Source organism: Drosophila bipectinata, chromosome 3L (assembly GCF_030179905.1).
Source record: "Drosophila bipectinata strain 14024-0381.07 chromosome 3L, DbipHiC1v2, whole genome shotgun sequence".
Taxonomy (NCBI): domain Eukaryota; kingdom Metazoa; phylum Arthropoda; class Insecta; order Diptera; family Drosophilidae; genus Drosophila; species Drosophila bipectinata.
Window position 1 is genome coordinate 5,047,384 of NC_091738.1, and position 23,970 is coordinate 5,071,353.

Below are 23,970 nucleotides of genomic sequence, written 5' to 3' on the forward strand. Positions count from 1 at the left end.
AAAAAATATAAAATACCTAATAAATTACTATTATATTACAAAGTTATACTATTTTTTTTTAGGAAATCTTGCCAAAAACGTCTAGCTTAAGTTTAAACACAACAATTTAATTTCTTACTGATTTATTTTATAATGTAGAAAAGTAGGAACACAAGAGCGGTTTCAATCAAATTTTAAAACTCGTAATTGTGCATATTTTTTATTAATGAAAAATAGTATATTTGTATGTAAGAAGAACTAACCCCTTTCATTCAAAACATTCGCGTCCACCCCTCTTGATTTTATCTCCTATAGAATGTCAAGGCCAAAAGCTATCAATACTATAATTAAATACATACATACATATGTATGTACATATCTGCTCCCTAAACTGAGACACTTTCCATAAGCCGGGTTCACCGGGTGTTTGACGATAAGCCGCAACAACCCATTGAGTAGGCGAAAATAGCGATTTTGTTTATTTGTTTTTGTTTAAAATAAAAGAAAGATTGAAACAGTTTTTTGTCTTTGAATTGAATGAAATTTTGTTTACCCATAAAAATAACACCAATGCATCTGATTTCGTTTGAATTGTCAAAATCCGTAACTCCATGGTGGAGTGAGAAATTTTTGAGGAATTTTCAGGAGTGCCATTGCTGTTTATTTCGCATAGTTCAACAGGCTAGTTTTTAGATTCTAAATTTATTACCGGAAATACCTACCTAACGGCGATGAGCCTTTCTTTATCAAGCTCAAATGATAATAGTTTATATAGAGCCAATATACTTGTACCGATTACCGATTGTATGCCTACAATCTTGTTACTAGCGAAAAGGTAACTGTGCCTTATCTTTAATAGCGGCTATTCTTTCCCGGTCACTGTAGCTCTTCCTCGTCAACCTCCTCGTCGTCCTTTTATTAATTATATAAAATAAAAAAAAACTAAAGAATAAAAGAAATAATTGAAGTTAGCTCCGGGTTCGATAACAAACAATAGCATGTTTAATTCCACACAAACATTTTTCCGCTGACGAAAACTTTTTCAAAGAACAATGGAACAATGTTTTATTAGTGTATACCAATTTTATTTGGGTATTTTTATTAGGTTTTAAGAATATGCGTTACAAGTTACATATATTTGTAACATAGATGGATATATAATGTAGTATAATGTGGATTTGTAATATGGATGTATGTTTGGTATTATTAAAGGCAATTTCATATTAGTTTAAATCAAAAAGTTTCCTCAATTGCCCAGGATTATTTTGATAATTGCGAAGCTTGTAGAGAAGATCTGTGGCGGTAGCCAAACATTTGCTCAGTTCTTGATCATTCATCCGGTCGAAGACGTTATGCCCATTGGCCAAGTAGTAGGGCAGACGACGATTGCGAAGATTCTCCACCAAGCGGCTCCACATCTCTATGAATAAGGATCCAAGGTTCGAGTCCCAGGAGATGTTGTCCATCCTGTGAAGAATGACTGTTTTAAGCATGTAACTGCTTAGATGAGGTAAATCTGGCTTGTGCGCATCCCGTAATGCTTTCATGAGACGCAAAACGTTTTTTAGATTCTGTTTATCTTTCATCATTTCCCGTTCCCACATGGGGGAAATGGCCAAATATGTACGGTCGTCATTTAAGTGTTTCTTCGTTTGGGGTACGGCATACCAAGACCACGGGGGTGCCATATTATTAGGAACTGGGAGATTAAATGAAGGCCACTCGGACCGGGAAAATGAAAAAGCCGGCACCAGATCAAATTCAATAACACGACTGCCACACGTTGCCTTTAGGCTATGGGCACAAGCGTAGCCAGCGAGTGTATAACTAACTTCGTAGCTTCTACCAGATGGACATTTAAGAGACAAATTCGACTTGAAAATCTTTCGAAATGCACCGCGCAACCAATCTTGCAATGCTGCCGTATGAATATAGCCATCCCACGATACAATATTGCAACTATTTCTTCCTATGGGCGCATATAAATACATAAATCCGTTGCTGTACGCCCTTGGGTAGATTGGAAATGGGAATTTTAGTTTCATATGCAGATCAAATTCATCGGGAGTACGCAGCTTGACGCGATCCAAGTAACTTCCTGTATCAGCGGTTAAATATATATATATATTATATATAACATTTTCTAAGTATATCTTACCTCCAAGGCTAAGACCGTCAAAAGCTTTAGCAAATTGCGAATCAACGCTTTTAAGTTCCTCCATAACATAATTTACAATTCCCTGCGCATCTTCCGTATATTCAGAGCGATTTTTGTCGGAAATTAAAAAATTTTCCAAAATCTGTTGCCATATATCACCCATAATTGCTTCTTTTTTCACCAGAAAACTAATAGTGTGACTTTGCTCGATGAGTTCTCAACTCAATATAAATTAATAGGGAGTCCCAGTTTTGAAGAAACCTTCTGTTCTCTTGTGACAGCTTTCAGAGTTGCCAAGTTTTTAGGACACAAAAAAGCTTAAAACGCGTACTTCTGTATTTAGTGTTGAAAAACAGCACAAAGCAGATAAGATACTTAAATGTATCTTTATTAATTTGTGTCGATGTAAAAAAAGTTGTTTTGCATTTTTAGATTTGAAGAAATATATTATCCGGGGGAAGAATATATTATCCGTTCTGCAGAACCCTTTGGTGGTAAGTATACCAGAACCTTTCCTGATACACTGGGGTTCACTAATGCCGTTATCGTTTGAATAATTGTAAATATCGAAAATAAGAAATGATTTGAAAACAATTTTTAATTTTTTTTTACAATTTTTTTGTTTTTATATTTTTTTTTTGTCTCTATTCTATTTCTATTATAATAGCAGTTTGCCATTGTGTTTTTAGTTTTTCCATTTACCGTTTCGTTTAATTTTTCAACAATATAAAATTAGTATTAAAATACTACACCCACTGGTTGACTTTATGTCGTTTTTCAACACCTAAACAGTTCTCGACTCCCACCTCTAACAGCAACCCTACGTGTCAGCTCATGCGTCGGTGTAAATACTGAGGTTTTTTTTTAAATTCACGGCGTACAAACTTGTGCAATTTGGCAGCAGCAACAGCAGGAGCTTACCGCCGGCTCCATAACACATAGCTGATTGTTTGAGGAGATTCCCTGAAAGTGGAGCGGGGAAGCCGCATCAGCTGGAGGCTGCCGGAGGAAAAGTGCAAACTACATAGGATATATATATATAAATAACACATTTAAGATATGGCGGGTCAAAAGTTCCAGTACGATGAGAGCGGTGGAACATTCTACTACTTTGTGTTATCATTCCTGGCTCTCATATTAATACCCACGACGATTTACTATTGGCCACGTAAAAAGAAAGAAGGTTAGTAGTGCCGCTGCCCAGAGCCGCCTTTAATCTCCCTGCTCGGCCCCCTCTTTCTCTCTCTCTTTTTTATACTCATCCACCTGCAGCTGTTGGTGGGTGTGTGTGTGTTTGTGCGTTCAGCTTTCCTCTCCCACCGTGGAAGTGCTCTGTCCACTGCAAATGGACACGTTCCAATAACTTATTCTAACAACGTCAGCTCAGAAATTGGGAATCTCGGAATCTACAGTGTCGTCGTATTGGTGAAAGCTGCGATTACCGCAAAGACGGGTCGAGCATGCGACTCTCTCCGCGCTCTTTGCTCAATTGGGACACTGTCGTCGCTCCAAAAGTTTATGCGTTCGTTAATGTCACGATCGGAGACGAAAGATCGGGGCCATTGTTTTTCCAAGAATTCTATATTTTTCTGAAAATAACTTACTGCTAAATATAAGCCATAATTAACCTTATCAAACCCCTAATCCATTTTAAAACTATTTATTTAAAAAAAAAAACTCATATTGTTTCAAATCTCTTGCCAGATCCTGGAAAATCAAAGGAAGAATGCCAGTGCGCCGACTGCCTGAAGAAGAAAACGATTCTGGCCAACGCAGAGCCATACAGAGCCCTTAAATCCTGGACCATCAAGCTAACCATCGTGCTGGGATGGGCCCTGCTGCTCTTCCTCACATACCGCGTCTCGCAGTTCGACTACGAGATGGCCAGCTTCGATCCATTCGAAATTCTGGGTGTTCCGCCATCCTCCTCCCAGGCCGAGATCAAAAAGGCCTATTACCGGCTATCCAAGGTGCTGCATCCGGACAAAGAGACGGGTGACGAAAAGTCCTTTATGATGCTAAGCAAAGCCTATCAGGCTCTAACGGATGAAGTGGCCAAGGAGAACTACGAAAAGTATGGAAATCCTGATGGCCCGGGCGCCATGTCATTTGGCATTGCCCTGCCCTCTTGGATCGTCGAAAAAGAGAATAGTGTTTGGGTCTTGGGTCTCTATGGTTTGGTGTTTATGGTGGCCATGCCATCGGCGGTGGGTGTGTGGTGGTATCGTTCCATTCGCTTCAGTGGAGACAAAGTGCTGCTCGATACTACACAGATGTACTTCTACTTCATCCACAAAACGCCACACATGCTCTTGAAGCGTGCCCTCATGGTTTTGGCTGCCAGTTTGGAGTTCGATAAGCGCCATAATTCGCAAGTGCAGGAACGGCAGTCGGACAACGATGAAGTGCCCGCGGTAAGTAGTCACACTTGCCATCCAACCTACTGCTTAAGTATTCATCGAATATCTTTCGTTTTCACAGCTAATCCGGCAGCTGCCGAACCTTAATGAAAAGTGCAAGGAGCACCCATTGTGCCGCATGTATTCCATCAAGGCGCGCGCCATTCTTCACGCTCACCTGAGCCGGATTCCGCTCAACCCTGAGACCCTGGAACGCGATCGTCAGTTCGTGGTGAAAAAGTGTCCTTACCTAGTCCAAGAAATGGTTTCCTGTGTACACCAACTGGTGATGATGGCGTATGCACGACGTGTTCCGCGTCTGCCCAGCATTGAAACGATAGAGAACTGCATGAAGATGTCGCCGATGATCATCCAGGGACTGTGGGAGTTTAAATCGCCGCTCCTACAGCTGCCCCACCTAACCGAGGATCACCTGTACTTCATGAACAAGAAGAGGCATGTGAAAAATCTACAGCAATTCGCCCAGCTCAAGCCGGAGGAGAGCCGTACGCTGCTGAAGAATCTGACCGACTTTGAGTACGAGAACACTATGAAGGTGCTGGGCAAGATGCCGTTGATAGATTTCTCCATTCGATGCGAGGTGATTGACGATGAGAACACCAATGTGGTCACCGCGGGAGCCATAGTTACTGTTACTGTTACTCTGGAGCGCAAGGATATGAAGACGTTGTTCGGGGATACAAAGGCCCCCGAGAAGCAGGGTATAAACGATGATGCTAACGAAGAGGCTGCTGGAGATGATGACGATGCGGCTGCTACAGCCGTTCCAGCCAAAAAGACCTCCACTTGGGCCAAGCCACGCAAGGGAGGCAAGGGTAAGGGTGGCAAAAAGCCAGCCCAGAACCAGAAAAACAATCAGAAGAAGGCACCGCCCAAGGCAGCTGCGGCATCCACCGCCGCTTCCGAGGATCAAACGGCGGGCAATTCGGACGCCGAATCGGATGGTGGGGCAGCCGAAAACAGCGATGTTGAATCGGCCGCATGCAGTGGCAGCGAGGATGAGGAGAAGGGCAACAAGAACCACTCCTCGCTGGATGATGACGATGACGAGGAGTGGGAGCGGCTTCAAGCTAAGCTGAATAAGCGCGAGCGTCTGGAGGGCAAGTCGCGGCTCTCGCACACCGTCCACTGTCCGTTCTTCCCCGAGGAGAAGCAGGAGTACTGGTGGACCTACATCTGCGACCGTAAGTCTCGCACCCTGCTCACCGCACCCTACCATGTGACCAATCTGGTCGAAAAGGAGGAGATCCAGCTGAAGTTTACAGCACCCCGTTGGCCCGGTGTCTACACGTTTACTGTGTGCCTGCGATCAGGTAAGTAAATATACAAATCTTTAGTATTGGTTACTAATTTCCATTGTATAGACTCCTATCTGGGCATGGACCAGCAGCAGGAGCTGAAACTGGATGTGCAGAAGGCGCCAGCACCACCGACGGATCATCCCCAGTGGGATCTGAGCGAATCGGAGCCAGAGCACAATGACCAGCAGGAGAACCTAAGCGACTACACCACAGACACGTCCGACGAGGAGGATAGCGACTAGATGGGACGAAAGAAGCCTCTTTGTTTTCCTTTTTAGTAAATGAGTTTTGTGTGACGGAGGGAGGGAGGATCAGTGGAGGAGAAGGAGGAGGCCCTGATGCGAGCGACCTTCCTTCGCATTTTTACTAGTTTTGTAATGGAAAATATCCCGAAAATAGAGCGTAAAATAACTATAAAAACAAAAAACAAAGAAAAAATAACTTCATTTTACCGTGTACTGTACTAAACATAATAATAATGTACTGTATATTTAATTATTTGGATACAAGAACTAAAAGTGAGACACGTAATCATAAGACTATTTATTGGTTTAATGATTAAAATATAACTGAAAAATAATCATCGGGATTTTTTCGGTTTCAGAATTTGTTTTAAAAAAAATTTAATTAACGTTCCACAACAAGCCTAATAATATTATTTCATAAATTTCATAAATCATTGTATGATATTAATGTTTTACTTTAATTTTGCATCTAAATTATATTTTTTCTCGCAAGTTATTATTTTTGTTTAATTTTTCAATCATTAAAAGTTAACTTTTCTTAAAAAAAAAAAAACGACTCTAAAAAACCTATCAAAAACCCGATTAATTAAAAAAAAAATATCAAAATTAAAGCAATGCTGCCGTTCTCTCACTTTCCAATAAGAGAGCTGATTGGGAATCGGATGATGCCTTTACCGGATGATGTTGATCTCCTCTAGAAGATGGTGATGTCTCTGAGGTCGTCACGGCAATCTGTGGTCGTGTTGGGCGGGGGTGGGGGGATAAGAAATATGATTTAATAAGATTTGGTCACATTATGCCCTTAATCTAGGGTTCGTTACCCATCACCATACTCGTTATTAGTGGGTTCTTGTTTCTATTTACAAAACTTTAGATATTATTGGCTAAATGTGCATATTTTTTTGTTTTTTAGAATTGTGCATATGAATGAGTGTTGTTTGTAATGCGATGCCATGGTTTGTGTTTCTCTAGTGGATCGATCGTTCTTTGCAGCTGGTTACCGTTATTCTTCTTTCTCACTTTCTTCCTCCGAAGACTCTTCACTCTCAACTGTCTCTTCCGCTTTACTGCTTTCGGCTTCTTTCGTTTCCTCTTCGGGTGTTTCTTTTGATTCTTCTTTCGGCTTCTTTTCTTCTTCAGTAGATTCTTTTTCGGTAGAATCTTCTTTTGATTCTTCTGGTTTCGTTTCTTCTTCATCTTTTTCGGTAGATTCTTCTTTCTTAGTGGTTTCTTCTTCATCTTTTTCATTAGATTCATCTGGTTTCTTCTCATCTTCTTTCGTGGTTTCTTCTGCATCTTTTTCGCTGTCTTCCTTGTTAGTAGATTCTACTTTAGATTCTTCTGATTTATTTTCCTCTTCTTTAGTGGTTTCTTCCTCATCTTTTTCGTTAGATTCTTTTTCAGAAGTTTCTTCTGTTTTCTTTTCCTCTTCTTCAGTGGTTTCTTCTGACTTTTCTTCAGCATCCTTTTCAGATTCCTTATTCGTTTCTGTATTACTCTCCTCAGGACTTTCTTTAGTTTCACCTTCTTCAGTTTTTTCTTTCTCGTCTTCTTCTTCATCAGAAGACTCTTCATCGTTCTCTTCTTCGGACTTATCATCAGTTACTTTTTTATCCTTCTCGGACTTTTCTTTGGTTTCTTCCTCCTCAGGTTTTTCTTTGGTATCATCCTCTTTAGATTCTTTTTTAGTTTCATCTTTGGTATCATCCTCTTTAGATTCTTCTTTGGTATCATCCTCTTTAGATTCTTCTTTGGTGTCATCCTCTTTAGATTCTTCTTTGGTATCATCCTCTTTAGAATCTTCTTTAGCTTCATCCTCTTTAGATTCTTCTTTGGTATCATCCTCTTTAGATTCTTCTTTGGTATTATCCTCTTTAGATTCTTCTTTGGTTTCAGCCTTCTCTGATTTCTCTAAAGGATCATCATGGTTAAAGCTTAGCTCAGAGTCCTGCGAAATCGTACTGTCTTTACCTGTATCCCCATCTTCTTCCTTCTTTTCTCCGGATTCTTCAGTTTCAGTCTGAGGATTTTTGGGTGGTTGGGTTGTGGTGCGTGCACATGATTGTGGGTGGTTTATAATTATTGGTGGGTGGAAGTGGAAATATATACATATACAAGATCAGAAAATTGGGATCGCTACTAGATATGGATATCTACAGAGCCGAATCATGCGATTATTGGCAAATACAAGCCAGGTTAGGTCTATCCATGCATATCCTGAACAAACCTTTACCTTATCAGTAGTATCCTCTTTTTTGTCGCCGTCTTCTGCTCCTTCGGGCTTCTCGCCGTCCTCGTCCTTGTTCTTTTGAAGAAACTCGCAGACATTAGCAAACAAATATTTTTGTAAAATATAGTTTTAAGATCCAAAACAGGTAAGAGTGGTCGGCACTTCTTGATCTTTTTAGAGTCTCTTTTGAAATCAGATCAGAAGACTGGACAGCCACTCTTAGTTGTTTAGTTTTTAGTGTCTTTAGAGTTTGTTGCGATGTTAGGTGTTGTGTGTGTTAGGTGTTTGGTTAGAAAAACAAGCTTGCTGATGGTTATACTTTTTTTGTTTTTTAGTTAATACAAATATATTTCGTTTTATTACACGGGCAGCGTAGTTTTATGTTTAAGCATTAACATAACGGCTGCACAAAAGTTTCATCTCAATTCTACACTCATCCAACTTGATCCAACTTAGGCTTAAAAGTGCTAATTGGTGTATGGGTGTATAAGATGGTACATACAAAGGTGTTGGATGTAAGTCAATGAATGAATATAAATATAAATATATATATTTTTTTTGATTAAAATTGTCTTTTCCTCAGGGTTAACACAATTGATCGATAGCCCTCGCTTAAATACGTTCGTAAACTTAGATTAAGAACCGCAGTCGTTAAAAATTAAAAACACATTTTGAAAATGTAAGTAACATTATTTCTCATCAAATCCCAGATAATTAGAAAGATTATAAGGGATTATAATGTGAAATAATGTCAATATAAATATAGAGAGAGAGAGAGTTGGTAGTGTCGGTGCTGTTAGATAACATTACGGGTTATTGCTGTTAACTCTTGTTAAGAGCTGTTATAGTTTGCTGTTAATTCTATTGCTGTTGATTGCAGATGCTGCTGTTTGTTGTTGCTTCGTAACAGTTAACGGAATATACGGGCAAATTATGTAGCTGAAGCTCAAACCTCCGCCTTCTCCGCTGTCTCGCCATTGGTGTCGCCCTCTCCACCCTCCGGTTTCTCCGCCTCAGCCTCCTCCTTCTTGGCCTCGCCATTTTCCTGCTTCAGTTCGATCTGGGCAGTGCTAACCGCCGTGGTGTCTGCTGGCGCCAACTTGAGGAACACCTCCAGGGTGTCGATCTCGTTGGCCATGTCGAAGGCATCATAGTCGCCGCAGTACTCCTCATCGTTGAAGATCTGGGGCGGCAGGGGGTGGCGGGGCTCCGGGTCGCTGACAGTGCCTCCGTTGCTCGTCGATTTGTTCTGCATCAGCTCCTTCTCGGACTCCTTGCCGGGCTCCGTGATGTCCACCGTGTCATACTGGATGTTCTTGCTGTCGAGGATCATGAGAACGCGCTGTTGGCGCTTCTTCACCTGTGGAGGGAACCAACAAAAATTAATTACAGTCTTACAGGCAAACCCTAAAAGCTCATGATATGATAAGGAAACCTAATTGAAGTATGTAGGTTGTTCCCCTTCCCCGATAAAGAGTTGTAGTTATTTTCCTTTGATTTTATAGGAATTTTTAATAAAAAGAAAACAAAGACATTGTTGTTGCAAGACACAATGACCGTTATGTTTTGCGAATTTGAGAACAAAGAAGTCAACGGAAAGCCGGTGGAACCGGTGGGTGGACACGATGAATCACGCACGCACACGCACACAAAAATAAGAGAGTGATGGCCCACGCAACTTTGATCAATGGATAATGAATTCTCTTTCTAGCATGTAGGATTTACAGTTTCACAGACAAATAAGCTTATATGGGCAATGAAATGTTTGCGGTCGTTGCGCCTCTTCTTCTTGCCACCACCACCAATACCAACACACACGCACACTGACTCAATCAAAATACCCACTTGCTGTTGTTTTGCTGCCTAGCCTGTCGTTTTGACTGTACAAACATACATACATACATATATCACGCATCAGTGTTGGCACTTGGATTTTACAAAATAATCAAGTGGGTTATATTATTTTTTGGGTAAAATAACAATAAAAAAAGAAGAGTATTTATAATTTATAATAAAAAATAGTAATTAAAAAGACAACGTTCAAAATAGACAATTTGTCAAAACAGCCACACATACAAGTAGACTGCGATGGGTTGAGGAATAAAATAGAATTTGCAATGCATTGTGGCACCCCCACCAGTCCCCCCTTTTATAAGCTTTTTTTTTTATCTTTTGTGTGTTTGCAGCTAATAACAGGGCCAAACATTCCAATAACATGACATGAGACTCGCTTGTAGCCCCGCCCTCCGCCCAGCCTCGCCCATGATGACAAGCACTCACCTCCTTATTGCCGGACATGCCGCTGACGTAGACTTTGAGAACCATCTTTGCAGTTAATAATAATAATAATGTTGATTTCAGGCGCTATTTCAATACACTCGCCCAATCAAATTGGCTGGCTACTTTCACAGCGATTAAGAATATTTTTAGATCCTCTTTCTTTTTTCCTAGTGGCGGCCTCTACGTAATGTTTTCACTTCGCCGAACGTTGATTATATCCCTGCTGTCGATGCGGAAGGATGCAGTCTTTTCTTAAGCGGCCAAGTCGCGGAGTAAAAAAGGCAGTTGTCGCTTACAAAAGTGCTAATAAATTTAATATTTATCAAGTGCGGAGGAAATAATTTCCTACTCTGACGATATATAGCGATATCAAGATATATTTATATCGAACTAGTTAATTTACTAAACATGGTTATCGATATTTAAGAACTAGTTCAATGAATAATTCGAGAGAGAATTAATAAATTCAAAAAATGTTTTAAAAAGCTTTTTTTTATATAAATAACTATTTTAAAACAAATATTTGTATTCATTTAAAGATTTTACATAAAGATTTTTCTTATTTAATTTTGGTCCGCCTCTAAAAAAGTAATCCTAATTTGGAATCATCGATAAACCCAAGGTTTTAAAAACATCGATGACATCGCTGTTTCTCACATCTTTCTTCGTCACGCACGCATCGTCGTCCATTTTTCCAAGAATCGAGACGAGACGAAAATTTGTAAATGAACTAGCACAAACTGTGAAAAAACCTATCAAAAGTGCATTTTAGTGGCCTTTGAAATACTGCTCAAATCTCTGACAAAAGCAAAACGTTACCCCAAGCAATATCAACCTACTACAAAATAGTTTAACGAGAGCTAACTGAAGTTGGAAAAAAAGGAAATAAACGTGAGTGTGAGTGCATACAATAAAAGTAAATAAAGCGCGTGTGAAGTGGTGCAGAAAGCATAGTAGCGAGCGGAAATAGCCAAAAAAAAAAAAATATACCCATTAACGTAAGTGAAATGGTGTGAAGAGGGGAAAAGCGCTGATAATGATATGCGATTCGACCATTTTTAAAATTTCATGAAATCAACATTCCAACTCACTGCTGCGTGAGTGTGAGTACCATCACTCACACTAACGCAAGAACATACGCACACCACCGACACACATACGTATGACAAATAGGATTTATTGGCAGCTGGCAGTAGCCAAGACACGAACCATGAGATATATCGTTTTCCATTTTGTTTTATTTTTCTATCTAAAAAAGCGTACTTTAGTTCAAATTAGTTAATTAATCAGTATGTTTATTTAATTATAAGAAAACAAAGAATATATATATTTTAAAAGCCACAATTTATTGCACAACGCAGATGATACAGAGTCGAGGTTTTCGCCCCGGCTTTTGCGCATTTCGTTTTCTGTGCATACGCTCACGACCCACAACCACTGCGATCGCATTCATAAGCTGTCATTTTGGCTTCTTCAAAACTAATCTCTGGCCCTGGTGTCACGTAAAATGCCTAAAGAATTTCATTTTTCCTCAAAAAAGAAGGTTAAAAATTGAAACAGAACTCATCGCACACTCACACACACACACACGTGTTGCGGAGTAGTAGTTCCTTTGTGTTGGTGTGAAAAAACAGCTGGTACAGCTGCCGCTTGCATCAAAAAACGGGAAGTGGGAGAAGAGGAAGAGCAGCACCAGCTACACGATACAACACGCACTTTATCCTGCGTAGTTTCCTCTTATTCTGGTGTGGACGGTGGTTGTTCCTTTGAGTGTGTCTGCATTGGTATGCATTTGCGTCGTGGTGGTTTCTTTTCTTCTCTTTTCTCCTCTTTTATCCTTTAATTGCGTTTTCTCTTTGCCTTGTTCGGGTTTCGGGTTCAAAAGTGAGTGGAAAGGGTGTTGCCCCCCGTTGCCAGCAGCTGACAGGGAGAGTCTCCTCTGACATTGAAGCATCTATGTAGTTATCTACCTTTTAGAGGCCTAGAGACGATAAGATAGTTGTCGGTTGATAGCCAAATCTTGTGTCTTGGTGGCAAGTGTATCCTGTTTTTCCTTGAAACCAGTTTTACGGCAAGGTGCTCAGTTTACTCATCCATTGTTTGTTTCCCTTTTGCAGCCAACAGACGCAGACGCAGACAGTCTTCCAGCCTCAATCATCACGAGAGCGGGAACGCAAGCTTAACCAGCAAACTCACCCACTAATTAGGCCAGAATCCATTCTCAAGGAAAACAGCAATCATAGCTATGGCCTGCGCAACACTGAAGAGGTCCGTCGACTGGGAGTCTTTGAACCAGCGTCCACCCAAGCGCCGGCGCTGCAATCCATTTGGCCAATCTGGTAGCAGCGCCAGTCCATCATCGTCCCCATCGTCCCGGGATCGCGATGGTCCCAGCACCTCGTCGGGATTGCCGCACACGCCCAGCAATCGCTTCGCTAAGGACAACACTGAGCCTAGTCCCTTCAGCGAGGCCTCCTTGGCCAAAATGTCGCCAGGTAAGTATTATCTTTGGGAGTCTATTGGACTATTGGACTTGAATTTAACTGGATAACCTTCTCCGTTGCAGACAAGATGGCTGAGAACTTGTGCAACGAGATCAAGAGACTGCACAAGCGCAAGCAGTTGCCGATAACGTCAGCGGCACTGGAGCGTATGCAGGATTCGGAGTCAAGCGGCTCGGAAATGGGACCGGAGAGCCCACGTCGCCCGGACAGCCCGCCGAACTTGAGCCTGATGCGCCACGGCGAGAAGGCGCTGTTCACGTTCAAGCAGGTGCAGCTGATCTGTGAGAGCATGTTGAAGGAGCGCGAGAACCAGCTGCGCGAGCTCTACGAGGGTGTGCTGACCACCAAGCTGGCCGAGCAGTACGATGCCTTTGTGAAGTTCACATACGATCAGATACAACGTAGCTACGAGGCAGCGCCTAGCTGTGAGTTACCTTTGGATTTATTTTTTTTTAATATTTTTATTAATTTTTGTAATTTTCTTTTTAGATCTTTCGTAAGGCTGTGTGAAGAGCTCATGAGCCTCACAAAACAGAAATTAATAATTGCACTACGATCTTATGTGACGGTAGAGTCTTACCGCGACAACAACAGCCCTCATTTAAACTAAAAAAACGAAAAAAACATAAAAACAAAACCTTAAAAAAAAAATATTAAAAACATACATTGAGTTATATATATATTTTGAAACAAAAAGAAAAGCTAAACAAAAAAACAAAAAAAGGAAGCAGTTATAGTTTACGCCTAGAATTACAAATAATTGTCATCGGCAGCAGCAGGAGGAGGAGGAGGAGCAGGAGGATCAGAGGATAACTTAACCGCTAGCATCAGAAACAAATAATCTTGTTACATTTATGTTTTTTGCATAACAAAGATTCTAAATAAAATGACAAATATCTATTATTAAAAGCCTATATACACACACAACAGATAAGACACTGCAGAAGAAAGGTGCATCATTTGTAGAGCAGAACCGATTCAATGGAACCTCAATAGTAGCTTCGTGCATAAAAAAACCAGACAGACAGAATTGGTAAAATATTATATATATATATATATATATATGTTAGGAACATATGTGTAGCATGTAAGGTATCATGTAAACGTATCAAACTATATATATATTGTTTTTGGAATAGTAATTTATGAGAGATGCAGATGAGCAATGATGCAGTCCTAAAAAAAAAACAAAACACTACTCATGAAGAACACAATTTTCATAGTTTATTTTTGCAAAAAAAAAAAAAAGAAAACAGAATTAGTTGTACTAAGGCGAGAAACGAACGCTTGAAGCTCTTTGTCTATTTTCTAGAGATTCTTCTAGGTTTGTTAAATTGTTTCTTCCTTTGATATGAATATTAATTATTATATTGCAAAGAAATGAAAACACAACCAAAATAACAACTGAAATGAAATGTTTCCATTTATCTTACCTGTGAGTGTGTGCGGGATATAATATGTTATTCTTTAAGTCTAATTAAACGCTTTCAACAAAAAAAAAAAATAAAAAATAATTAAATATATATATATATATATATATATATACGCTTTAAAAGAAGACGATTCATGTTCATTACAACATATTTTTTTTTTCACACCCTTTGAAGAATATACACAAGAATATGTATACATATATATATATATATATAAATGATATATATATTTTTCAATTACCGCAATCATACATACTTTACATTAGTAATTTAAACTTAAAATTAGTAAAGAAATGCCATTTTTATATTAAAAAACCAATAAAAAAAAAATGAGAAAAAAGAAAGAAAATAAAATGAATTGTAAAAGTAAAGCAAAGCATTATCTTTTCTAGAAATTGGGGCTTTGAGAATTATTCTTCATTTCGATTTTATTTAAATATTTGTGCGTTCAACAAAAACTCTTCTTTTTTTTTTTAAACTTAATGCTAACATGCTTAAAATTACAATAATAATAATAATAATAATAATAATAATGCATTACAAAGTCTTCAATAATAAATACATTTTAGTTCAAAATGTCAACTTGAACGGAATGAGAGGAGGGATACTACTTATATACCATCTAGCCCGTACCAGAGAGCGTCTCCTGGCGAGAATGTGGAGGAGGAGGGGGATTATACACCCGGAAGGCACTACGAATACACTAAAAAAAATAAAAAAGGAAATCTGGGAAATCGAAATAAAAATATCAGTCGGTGTCGTTGATTTTCGGGCATGTTTCAATACAAAAAAAACTGGTGTTGTGGAAGAGCGAATCAGAATCAGAGTAGCTTCTTTTCCTTGGCCAAATCCTGGCCAGCCGCCACTACAGTGGTCCTCGAGAACGGATCCACGCTTACGTCCCGAAAGGTACGTCCAGCATTCTGGTTAGGCTTCGAATTCAGATGCGTTTGACTGTTGTGGCGACTCAGTCCCGTCGTCACCTGGTTGGTCGACTGGTTGGGCGTGAAGAACGCGGCACGGATATCCGAATCGAGGCCAAACATGTTGGATGGTGAGTCCGACGGTCGCTCCTCCGACCAGTCACGCTTGCTGAGCAATATCAACTGATCCTTGACCTTTAGCAGCTGGTTCAGCATCCCAGTTATCAGCGAACCCACCGTATCGAATTCATTGGGCACCATGCCATCCACGCTGCTCTCGAAGTAGCTGAACATGGGAAACCAGACCCGCGTCCGCTTAGAGTCGCCCTGCATCAGAGCCTGTAAAGGAGAGATTGGTTTAGAGACATGGTTTAGATATATATATCTCATCCTACCCGATTATTGGCCAAAGTATGATAGTACAGAAAGAGGCGAGAGGTTATGTAGAACGCCACAAACACATCGATGGAGTAGTGCTCATGGGCGGCCAGAATGAAGAAGATGCCGAACATGTTGAGCAGCCAGGTGAGGGTGTGCAGGAAGTACAAGTTGCGGGGGGTATCTGAAGGTATAAAGATACATTTATTGAATGCCAAGATTAGATATTAAATCCACTTCCAACTCACACTCTGTAATGAAAAAGTTCAGCAGGGTGAGGGCCACCGTATGGCCACTGAACATGTAGTCGCCACAGGTGCGCACTCCCTGGATCGACATGCCCAGACCGCTCCAGATGCGATAGGCTCGCGTCATGCGTATGATTAGTGCCCCCACCAGGTCTATGTTGGGATCATCGATGGCAAAGTCCTTCTGGCTGCACTGCAGATGGGTGCCGGGAACACTCAGCGATGTGATCAGCATGGTGACGCATCGCAGGAGGAAAACCGTACCGGCCAGAGCGAAGAATCGACGGAGGAGCACCGTTCGGTACTTGTGGAAGATGAGGACAACCAGCCAGATGGTGAACAACAGGGAGCCGGTGATTTCGCACATGTTGAAGGCCCAGGGTATGTGAGGGACGTTGTCCAGGAATATGTCCGGCAGAGGGGGATAGCGCTTCATGTCCGGCACGCGTTCGTGTACGATTACCATGACGAACGACGTTATCCAGGTGACCACGAAAGAGTAGCCTGCCGATCGGAAAGAAAGTCGGTTACTAAGCGTGTCTAACTGTGTCTAATATTAAAAGTAAACTATATTTAAAGTTAGTATACAAATTAAAAATTAAAATGAAACAGTATTTAGAAAGAAAGCCTAGCATGTCAAGTCGTATTAATTATGACTGAGTGTTATATTACCTTTTTAATAAAAATGTATATATACATATATGTTGGGTATATAATATAGTACAATATACTCCACCTGGGCTACCTATTGTCTGCTTGTATCTCTAAACAAAGGCTTATCTCTTCAAAGAGCCACGATAAAAAACCCCCAAAACAAAACTCAGCCTACGGGTTATCGAGTATATTGGACTGATAATGACAGCTGATAAGTGAGGAGAGTTCATTTTAATATTTTAATAATATTCGGGTTGGCGGAAAATTAGGGAAAGAGGCATTTAAGATCCTTCATAACATGTCTAATCTAAAATCAATTCCAATAAGGTGTTCCGCTGAGAAATCGGATAAAAATTTGCCAAGATATGACCATCCATTATTTTCGAAGGGGACACCCTAGAATATTGGACAAAAAATCGAAAAAATATTTTGTTTTTAGATTTTGATGCAGATTTGTGGAGAATCGATCTAGAATTCGTTTGAGGTATTCCGCTCAAGAATCCGATAAAAATTGGCCAAGATATGGCCATCCCTGTGGGCTATACTGTCCTTCCAAGGCACAATCAGCATTTTCGAAGGGGACACCCCAGAAAATTGGACAAAAAATCGAAAAAATATTTCCTTCCTAGATTTTAATGCAGATTTGTGGAGAATCGATCTAGAATTCGTTTGAGGTACATCGCTTGAGAATCGGATAAAAATTGGCCAATATATGACCATCACCGTAGGCCATACTATCCTCCCCAGGCACTATCAGCATTTTCGAGGGGACACCCCAGAAAATTGGACAAAAAATCGAAAAAATATTTCCTTTCTAGATTTTGATGCAGTTTTGTGGGGAATCGATCTAGAATTCGTTTGAGGTATTCCGCTCACGAATCCGATAAAAATTGGCCAAGATATGGCCATCCCTGTGGGCTATACTGTCCTACCCAGGCACTATCAGCATTTTCGAAGAGGACACCCCAGAAAATTGGACAAAAAATTGAAAAAATATTTCCTTTCTAGATTTTGATGCAGATTTGTGGAGAATCGATCTAGAATGAGTTTGAGGTATTCTTCTTAAGAATCGGATGGAAATTAGCCAAGATATACCATAAAGATATACCAAGATATACCATATACCATAAAATTAGAAGTCATAATAAAGAATAGCACCTGAAAGTGTTTGTGGATTGGAAATTCTGATTATGAAAGCAATTATTTGTTTATTTAGGCAACCAATAGGGCCAACAGATACTTCCTCAACTGGAAACAATAAACAACACATTTCTAGTACCAGAAGGCAAGCACTTTATTATTTTAGCTCAGCGAATGTCAACCGTGACTATGTTTTCCTTAGCGGCTTCCCAGTAAAGTGAAGCAGCCGTTCGAAGGGTATCATGAACGAATTGGAATTTGAAATTTAATGCACGCAAAGTTACAAAAAACCCGACCGACCCAGTGGGTTGGTCGCCAGAATGAGGGGCGAGGGGACCCAGAGTACGTCCGTAAATAAATGCGAGTGGCGTCTACACACATAACCTCCAAAAAGACTCAAAAATAAATAACAGTAAAGCGTCACTAGGCCACTAAAACTATAATTATAATTAGAGTGACGTAGTTAGGCTGCTAAATATAGTGAGAGTGGCATTGAACTTCAGAAATAGGTTAGAAATAGGAAATAGGCTTTATTATTGGGTGTAAGCGGTAGAATAATAAACCCCCAAGATCTGGGAATATGAATCAGCATATAGTTTTCTTGTTTACTTTAAGATCTTTGAAATATTTCCTCTTTTGATCTCATTCCCATTCGTCCATAAATGAGGTTCTTTCGAGCGAATACGAATATATATTTTTGAAAATCTCCACATGCTCTTTGAACTTTGTTTCAAAACAAACGGGGAATATCTTTTGCAATACAAGCTATCAACAAGTGTTTTTTTTATATTCAGACCTCTCGTGATAAGAATAATATTCATTTTTATACAAATTCTTGATAGAATTGGGTTTGGAACTTTATAAAAAAAAAGGCTTAAGTAGATGGGATTTATGCATAGTTATAGTTTCTAGATCTGGCAAGTCTTAAATACTACACAATCTTTTTGAATAATCTTTATTTTTAAAAGAAAAACCCTACACAATCTCAGTATATTAGACATTGAACTACAACTCTTTTCATTTTCCGGACTATCACACATAGGAAGCTTCCCCATTGGGAAACTGGGTCTGAATCAGTTGCGATATGGTGGCCATATATAAGTGGCACACGACCGATAAGCATACAATCAGCGCAAACAATTGACCTTCGCAATTAAAAGGGGAAGTGCGAGGGCTGGGGGACTCACCTAAACTCATGGCGGTTTTGAAGTATTCGGGCGCAATATACCGCCCGCCCGTCCTCAGGTACGTATCGCAGTCGGACACATAGCTGGGACAGTCCGGCTGGGGGCACGGGCAGGTGGAGGACGGTGGACCGACCACGGATCCGGCCACTGGCATATAGTTCATAGAATGTCCCACATGACTCTCGATGCCCAGCATCACGGAATCCACGGCGCTGTTTTTAATTAATAGTTGAAGCTTCAATACCGCCAACCAGAACTTTTTAAGCTCCCCGAAGGTCAGTTTGTAGCCAAGTTTATATCTAAATTCCCGGATATCGTCTTCGGTGAGGGAGAGCAGCACCTCACCGTCGATGGCCTCGGTGCGCAGGCATTCCAGTAGATTCCGTGACAGGTGCTCTGTTTGGGTGGCCCACTGGATGACATCTTTCAACAGCCAATGTGCCGCCTTGAGGGGATCCACTGGCGCCAAGTCGATCGAAGGATGTAGCGTGACGGATGGACCATTCTTGTCTATCCGCACCTGTTCCTCAGCTCCGCCCTCGGATCGCGAAGTGGTGGTCTGAGTCACTGGCTCGCAAATTTCACCGTCGCACATCGCGGCGCTTTCTTTTTTTTTCCTCGCTGTTCCGATTTTTTGTGGTTCTTTTCTTTATTATAATTTTTTGTATCAACAGTACAGGTTGGCCGCTTTTGTTCTTTCTAAATCCGAGTGCTAACGGAGTGCATCATTTTTTAAGCCGTGAAATGAGTCGTTCGGCTGTCACTGGCGTCGCATAATTTTCACGTCTTACTTATTGCGCGTCCAGCGTTTGTTGATGTAAAAGCACATTTAATTTTTTTGGTTTTGCTTACTTGTAATTTTCAGCGACTACTCAGTTCCGCTCGTGAGAGCGACTCCCCCAACAGCTGATTGGGTGTCATGGTTATCGAAAGATAAATGAACTATCGATAACCCGCCACCCACTCACGAGCCGTCGCGAGGCAAAGTTATCGGGACGCAGCGTCGGGCGGTAAATGCTTGGATTCCTTGTGGATTCTTAATGAGACAAAACGCCACTTCTCACATAATATGAAGAAGTCCAAGCCGGTGCTGCATGACCACCTGATATCGAATCGCGTTAGAAAGGTAAGGCAGCCATTTTCGATCGGATTTTGGAATCGAGGCGGTATTGCAAAAACGGCGTGCAACCGGCGAAAATGGTGCGAGGAGAAAAACCCTTGCCCTTTCCGTTGATGCAAAGAAAGAAAAAAAAACAAGGTTAGGGCGCAGGCTGTCGCAGCGGATACTGATTTTCTTTTTAACCAACACTTCAGTACCTGGAGGATCATATTGGCGAGACATATTTGGATGTGAAACAGATGACCAGGGAGTTGATGCAAAAGTATCCAGAGTACTCGCGTCGCAAATTCGGTCCCTTCAAGCAGTTGGTTCATCAAGGTAAATAAACTGTTGAAATGGCATATCCAATTACTTGATAAATAAATATTTACCGTCCTGTCGGTGCCAGCATTCGCCGTTATATCGGAAAGTTACAACTTGGACAAGCCCAGCAGTTCGGACGAAGAATCAGACAGTGACGAGTTGGAGGCACCCACCTCTAACAGCGTGATGAACATGATGAACAGCCTGTACAGCCAGCCTCCGAGGAAGCCGCTCCTGGACAAGCCCATCAGCGAGCCCATTGACATATCCAGTGGCGACGATACCGATGATGACTCAAATACCAAGTCCACGAATGGAAAGTCACCCAATTCGGCACCGGCACCGGCTCCGACACCGGCACCGACCCCAGCTCCGGCTCCCGTATCTGCACCCAGCCATACCAGCGCTCTGAAACGCTTGATGTCCGATAATTACGAACTTGGATCTGTTGCCAAGAAACGTAAGTTGGACTTATGGTTTATGGAAAATTACTTATTTTGATTCTTAGTAGTGAAACCCAATGCTCATGTTTCCGGACCAGAGGGACCACATAAGAGTAAGTTGAGATCTTCCAATCAAGGGAGTGGCTATAAAAGCAAATATCCGATTGCATCGATAGCTTACCAAGATTCGTCAGTTTGTTTATAGAATTCTCTACCTTTTCCAGACCATGGAAGCTCGGCGAAGAACCACAACGATGGATCTGCTCCTCGGCGTGACCAACGGAATGCGACCCTCATTTATCAGCAGCAGCATCATCACTATTCACGTGATCCACATACCCCAAAACGAAAGGACAAAAAGATGCCGGAATTACGGCAAATTACTGAGAGTTTCCGCGACCTTGGCGGTATGGATAGTACGCTGAAGGAGTTGTGCGAGAAGCTGATTCACATCAAGGCGCCAGAGTTCTATTTTCATCTGGGATTATTGCCTTCTAGGGGGATTTTGCTGCATGGCCCGTCTGGGTGTGGAAAAACGTTCCTAGCCCGTGCTATCAGTGGAGTTAGTTTATAAACCAAGCTCTAAAGATTCGTCTTCTGATTTCATGTTTTTCTTGCAGCAACTGAAGATGCCGCTCCTGGAAGTGCCAGCCACGGAATTGATTGGCGGAATATCTGGCGAATCGGAGGAAAGAATTCGCGACATTTTCGAGCACGCTATCATGTCATCGCCATGCGTCTTGTTCATTGACGAAATCGATGCTATTGGCGGCAATCGTCAGTATGCCTCCAAGGACATGGAGCGTCGCATCGTGTCCCAGTTGATCACTTGCCTGGACAGCATGAAGGGCAATGAGTTTGCCCAATCGGTAGTGGTGATTGCGGCCACCACTCGTCCCGATGTCTTGGATCCGGGTCTGCGACGTTTCGGTCGGTTTGATCACGAGATTGCTATACACATACCAACGCGCAAGGAGCGACGCGAGATCTTGCGCATTCAATGCGATACACTGAATATTGATCCGAAGCTCAACTTTGATAAAATAGCTGAGCTTACGCCGGGCTATGTGGGTGCCGATTTGATGGCACTCGTTGGCTGCGCTGCCTCCATAGCCGTGAAGCGTAGATCCCTGAAAAAATTCCGCGAGCTTCACGCAGCCAGCGAACAAAATATGACCACAGTGACTTTGGATGACGATGAACCTAATGAGCCACCACAGGAGAAATCTGAGGAGAAGAAAACCGAAAACGCTGATCCCAAAGATCAGGAGGATAAGGAGAAGAGCTATAAGAAAGAGGAGAATTCCAAAGAGAAAAAGGTGAATTCCGAAGAGAAAGAGGAAAATGCCGAGAAGAAAGAGGAGAATTCCGAAAAGAAAGAAAAAAATGCTGAGAAGAAACAGGAAAAGGACGAAAAGAAAGAGGCGAAGTCTGAACAAAAGACTGATGAAGAAAAGTCTTCAGAAAAACCAGGCCATACCGAGAACGTTCCCATGGACGTTGATCCAGTAAAGAAAGAAGTTGATGAGCCAGAGGACGATTTCTACGAGCCCACCCTGGCCGAGCTCACAAACTTCCTGGACAATCCTCCAGAGGAGTTTTCCGACCCGAACTTTTGCCTCACCCTCGTCGACTTTGTGGAGGCCATTAAGGTAATGCAACCATCGGCCAAGCGCGAAGGCTTCGTAACCGTACCGGATACCACATGGGATGACATTGGCGCCCTGCAGGACATCCGTGATGAGCTTAAGCTGGCGGTTCTGGCGCCCGTCAAGTACCCTGAGAAGCTGGAGCGTCTGGGGTTGACCGCTCCGTCTGGTGTTCTTCTTTGCGGGCCTCCGGGTTGTGGCAAGACACTGTTGGCCAAGGCCATTGCCAATGAGGCTGGAATCAATTTTATATCCGTAAAGGGACCCGAGCTTATGAATATGGTGAGTACTCTTTAGGGTGTTCCTATTTTCCGAATTCTTATTCATGAACGTCAATTTTCAGTACGTCGGTGAGAGTGAGCGTGCTGTGCGTGCCTGCTTCCAACGTGCCAGGAACTCGGCACCCTGTGTCATATTCTTCGACGAGTTCGACTCACTCTGTCCCAAGAGATCCGATGGCGGAGATGGCAACAACTCGGGAACCCGCATCGTTAACCAGCTGCTGACGGAAATGGATGGCGTGGAGGAGCGCAAGGGGGTGTACATTCTAGCTGCCACTAACCGACCGGACATCATAGATCCGGCGATCCTGCGACCTGGTCGTTTGGATACAATTTTGTATGTGGGTCTGCCAGAGCAAAGCGAGCGAGCTGAAATTCTGAAGGCTACCACCAAGGTGGGCACATTGAATATTATTTTTTGTAAACCAACTACTAATTATTATTTCTTGCAGAATGGAAAGCGCCCGGTTCTGGCTGATGATGTGGATCTGGAGGAGATTGCTGCCAAAACTGAAGGCTATACGGGTGCCGATTTGGCTGGCTTGGTCAAGCAGGCCTCCATGTATGCTCTGCGCCAATCCCTGAACTCCGGTGACTCGAATCTCGAGGATCTGTGTGTCGGCAATCAGCACTTCAAAGAAGCATTGCAGAGCCTTCGTCCCTCAGTTGGTGAAAAGGTGGGTTATTTTTTTTTAATAATTATAGTAGTAACTCTACTAAAACTGATATATTTTCCAGGACCGTAAGGTATACGAAAAGTTGCGACAAAAATACGCTGCACCGCGAGTGCCAGCCTTTGACGAAAAGTGAACCTCAACAAGTATTTGTTTGTTGTGATAGTACATAGGCACACATAATCGATTAGTATGTGAATGGCAAAAGTTTTCTTTCATTTTTATTTCCTTTATAAACCGAACTAAGAATATTTTTTAAGTTATGGTTGAATTTTTTTTTTAACGAAATGAAGTTAAAAAAATTATAAGTTTTGCGAAACAACTAAGAAAAAAGTTAGAACGACGTAATAAAGCGTATATTTAGAAATAATAGTATATGTTATTTTAATATTTAAAATTAGAATAGATAGAAATATAAAA

The 23,970-nt window shown here is 41.5% G+C and overlaps 6 protein-coding genes and 1 long non-coding RNA gene across 15 annotated transcripts; 4 read left to right on the plus strand and 3 right to left on the minus strand.

Annotated features, from left to right (window-relative positions):
- Positions 1-1,063: 1,063 nt before the first annotated feature.
- On the minus strand, positions 1,064-2,529 carry LOC108127609 (cyclic GMP-AMP synthase-like protein). The gene is made up of 2 exons (XM_043209937.2): positions 2,138-2,529; positions 1,064-2,077 (listed from the first exon to the last, which is right to left on the minus strand). The coding sequence occupies exons 1-2, from the start codon at positions 2,298-2,300 to the stop codon at positions 1,203-1,205; spliced, it is 1,038 nt and encodes a 345-aa protein (XP_043065872.1). The 5' UTR covers positions 2,301-2,529; the 3' UTR covers positions 1,064-1,202.
- A 400-nt stretch (positions 2,530-2,929) lies between these two features.
- On the plus strand, positions 2,930-6,599 carry Sec63 (translocation protein Sec63). Its single transcript, XM_017244981.3, has 4 exons — positions 2,930-3,320; positions 3,842-4,551; positions 4,619-5,870; positions 5,922-6,599. The coding sequence occupies exons 1-4, from the start codon at positions 3,197-3,199 to the stop codon at positions 6,098-6,100; spliced, it is 2,265 nt and encodes a 754-aa protein (XP_017100470.2). The 5' UTR covers positions 2,930-3,196; the 3' UTR covers positions 6,101-6,599.
- Sh3beta (SH3 domain binding glutamate rich protein Sh3beta) lies at positions 6,144-10,989 on the minus strand. 6 transcript variants are annotated; one of them, XM_070280565.1, is made up of 5 exons: positions 10,614-10,989; positions 9,286-9,693; positions 8,337-8,408; positions 8,075-8,123; positions 6,842-8,014 (listed from the first exon to the last, which is right to left on the minus strand). In XM_070280565.1, exons 1-5 carry the CDS (start codon positions 10,656-10,658, stop codon positions 7,107-7,109), a joined length of 1,482 nt encoding a protein of 493 aa, XP_070136666.1. In that variant the 5' UTR covers positions 10,659-10,989; the 3' UTR covers positions 6,842-7,106. The 6 variants fall into 6 exon arrangements, with proteins under 6 accessions (XP_017100467.2, XP_017100468.2, XP_070136666.1 ...); XM_017244978.3 differs by lacking the exons at positions 6,842-8,014; positions 8,075-8,123 and adding an exon at positions 6,144-6,835 and having other exon boundaries at positions 10,614-10,986; XM_070280564.1 differs by having other exon boundaries at positions 6,842-8,123.
- On the plus strand, positions 9,876-10,878 carry LOC138926450 (uncharacterized). The gene is made up of 2 exons (XR_011442986.1): positions 9,876-10,282; positions 10,520-10,878. It is a non-coding gene; the product is annotated as an uncharacterized lncRNA (long non-coding RNA).
- A 269-nt stretch (positions 10,990-11,258) lies between the features above and the next one.
- On the plus strand, positions 11,259-14,370 carry akirin. Of its 3 annotated transcripts, none has more exons than XM_043214069.2 (4): positions 11,259-11,611; positions 12,731-13,108; positions 13,180-13,542; positions 13,607-14,370. In XM_043214069.2, the coding sequence occupies exons 2-4, from the start codon at positions 12,859-12,861 to the stop codon at positions 13,615-13,617; spliced, it is 624 nt and encodes a 207-aa protein (XP_043070004.1). In that variant the 5' UTR covers positions 11,259-11,611; positions 12,731-12,858; the 3' UTR covers positions 13,618-14,370. The 3 variants fall into 3 exon arrangements, with proteins under 3 accessions (XP_043070004.1, XP_070136422.1, XP_070136423.1); XM_070280321.1 differs by having other exon boundaries at positions 11,259-11,510; XM_070280322.1 differs by having other exon boundaries at positions 11,259-11,504.
- Positions 14,371-14,929: 559 nt separating this feature from the next.
- Positions 14,930-19,977, minus strand: SMSr (Sphingomyelin synthase related). The gene is made up of 4 exons (XM_017244921.3): positions 19,081-19,977; positions 16,100-16,603; positions 15,869-16,035; positions 14,930-15,812 (listed from the first exon to the last, which is right to left on the minus strand). Exons 1-4 carry the CDS (start codon positions 19,673-19,675, stop codon positions 15,372-15,374), a joined length of 1,707 nt encoding a protein of 568 aa, XP_017100410.2. The 5' UTR covers positions 19,676-19,977; the 3' UTR covers positions 14,930-15,371.
- A 70-nt stretch (positions 19,978-20,047) lies between these two features.
- On the plus strand, positions 20,048-23,922 carry smid (nuclear valosin-containing protein-like smid). Of its 2 annotated transcripts, none has more exons than XM_017244918.3 (9): positions 20,048-20,206; positions 20,395-20,518; positions 20,589-20,963; positions 21,012-21,059; positions 21,171-21,508; positions 21,567-22,877; positions 22,939-23,271; positions 23,329-23,553; positions 23,615-23,922. In XM_017244918.3, exons 1-9 carry the CDS (start codon positions 20,150-20,152, stop codon positions 23,684-23,686), a joined length of 2,883 nt encoding a protein of 960 aa, XP_017100407.2. In that variant the 5' UTR covers positions 20,048-20,149; the 3' UTR covers positions 23,687-23,922. The 2 variants fall into 2 exon arrangements, with proteins under 2 accessions (XP_017100407.2, XP_070136421.1); XM_070280320.1 differs by having other exon boundaries at positions 21,015-21,059.
- Positions 23,923-23,970: the final 48 nt, after the last annotated feature.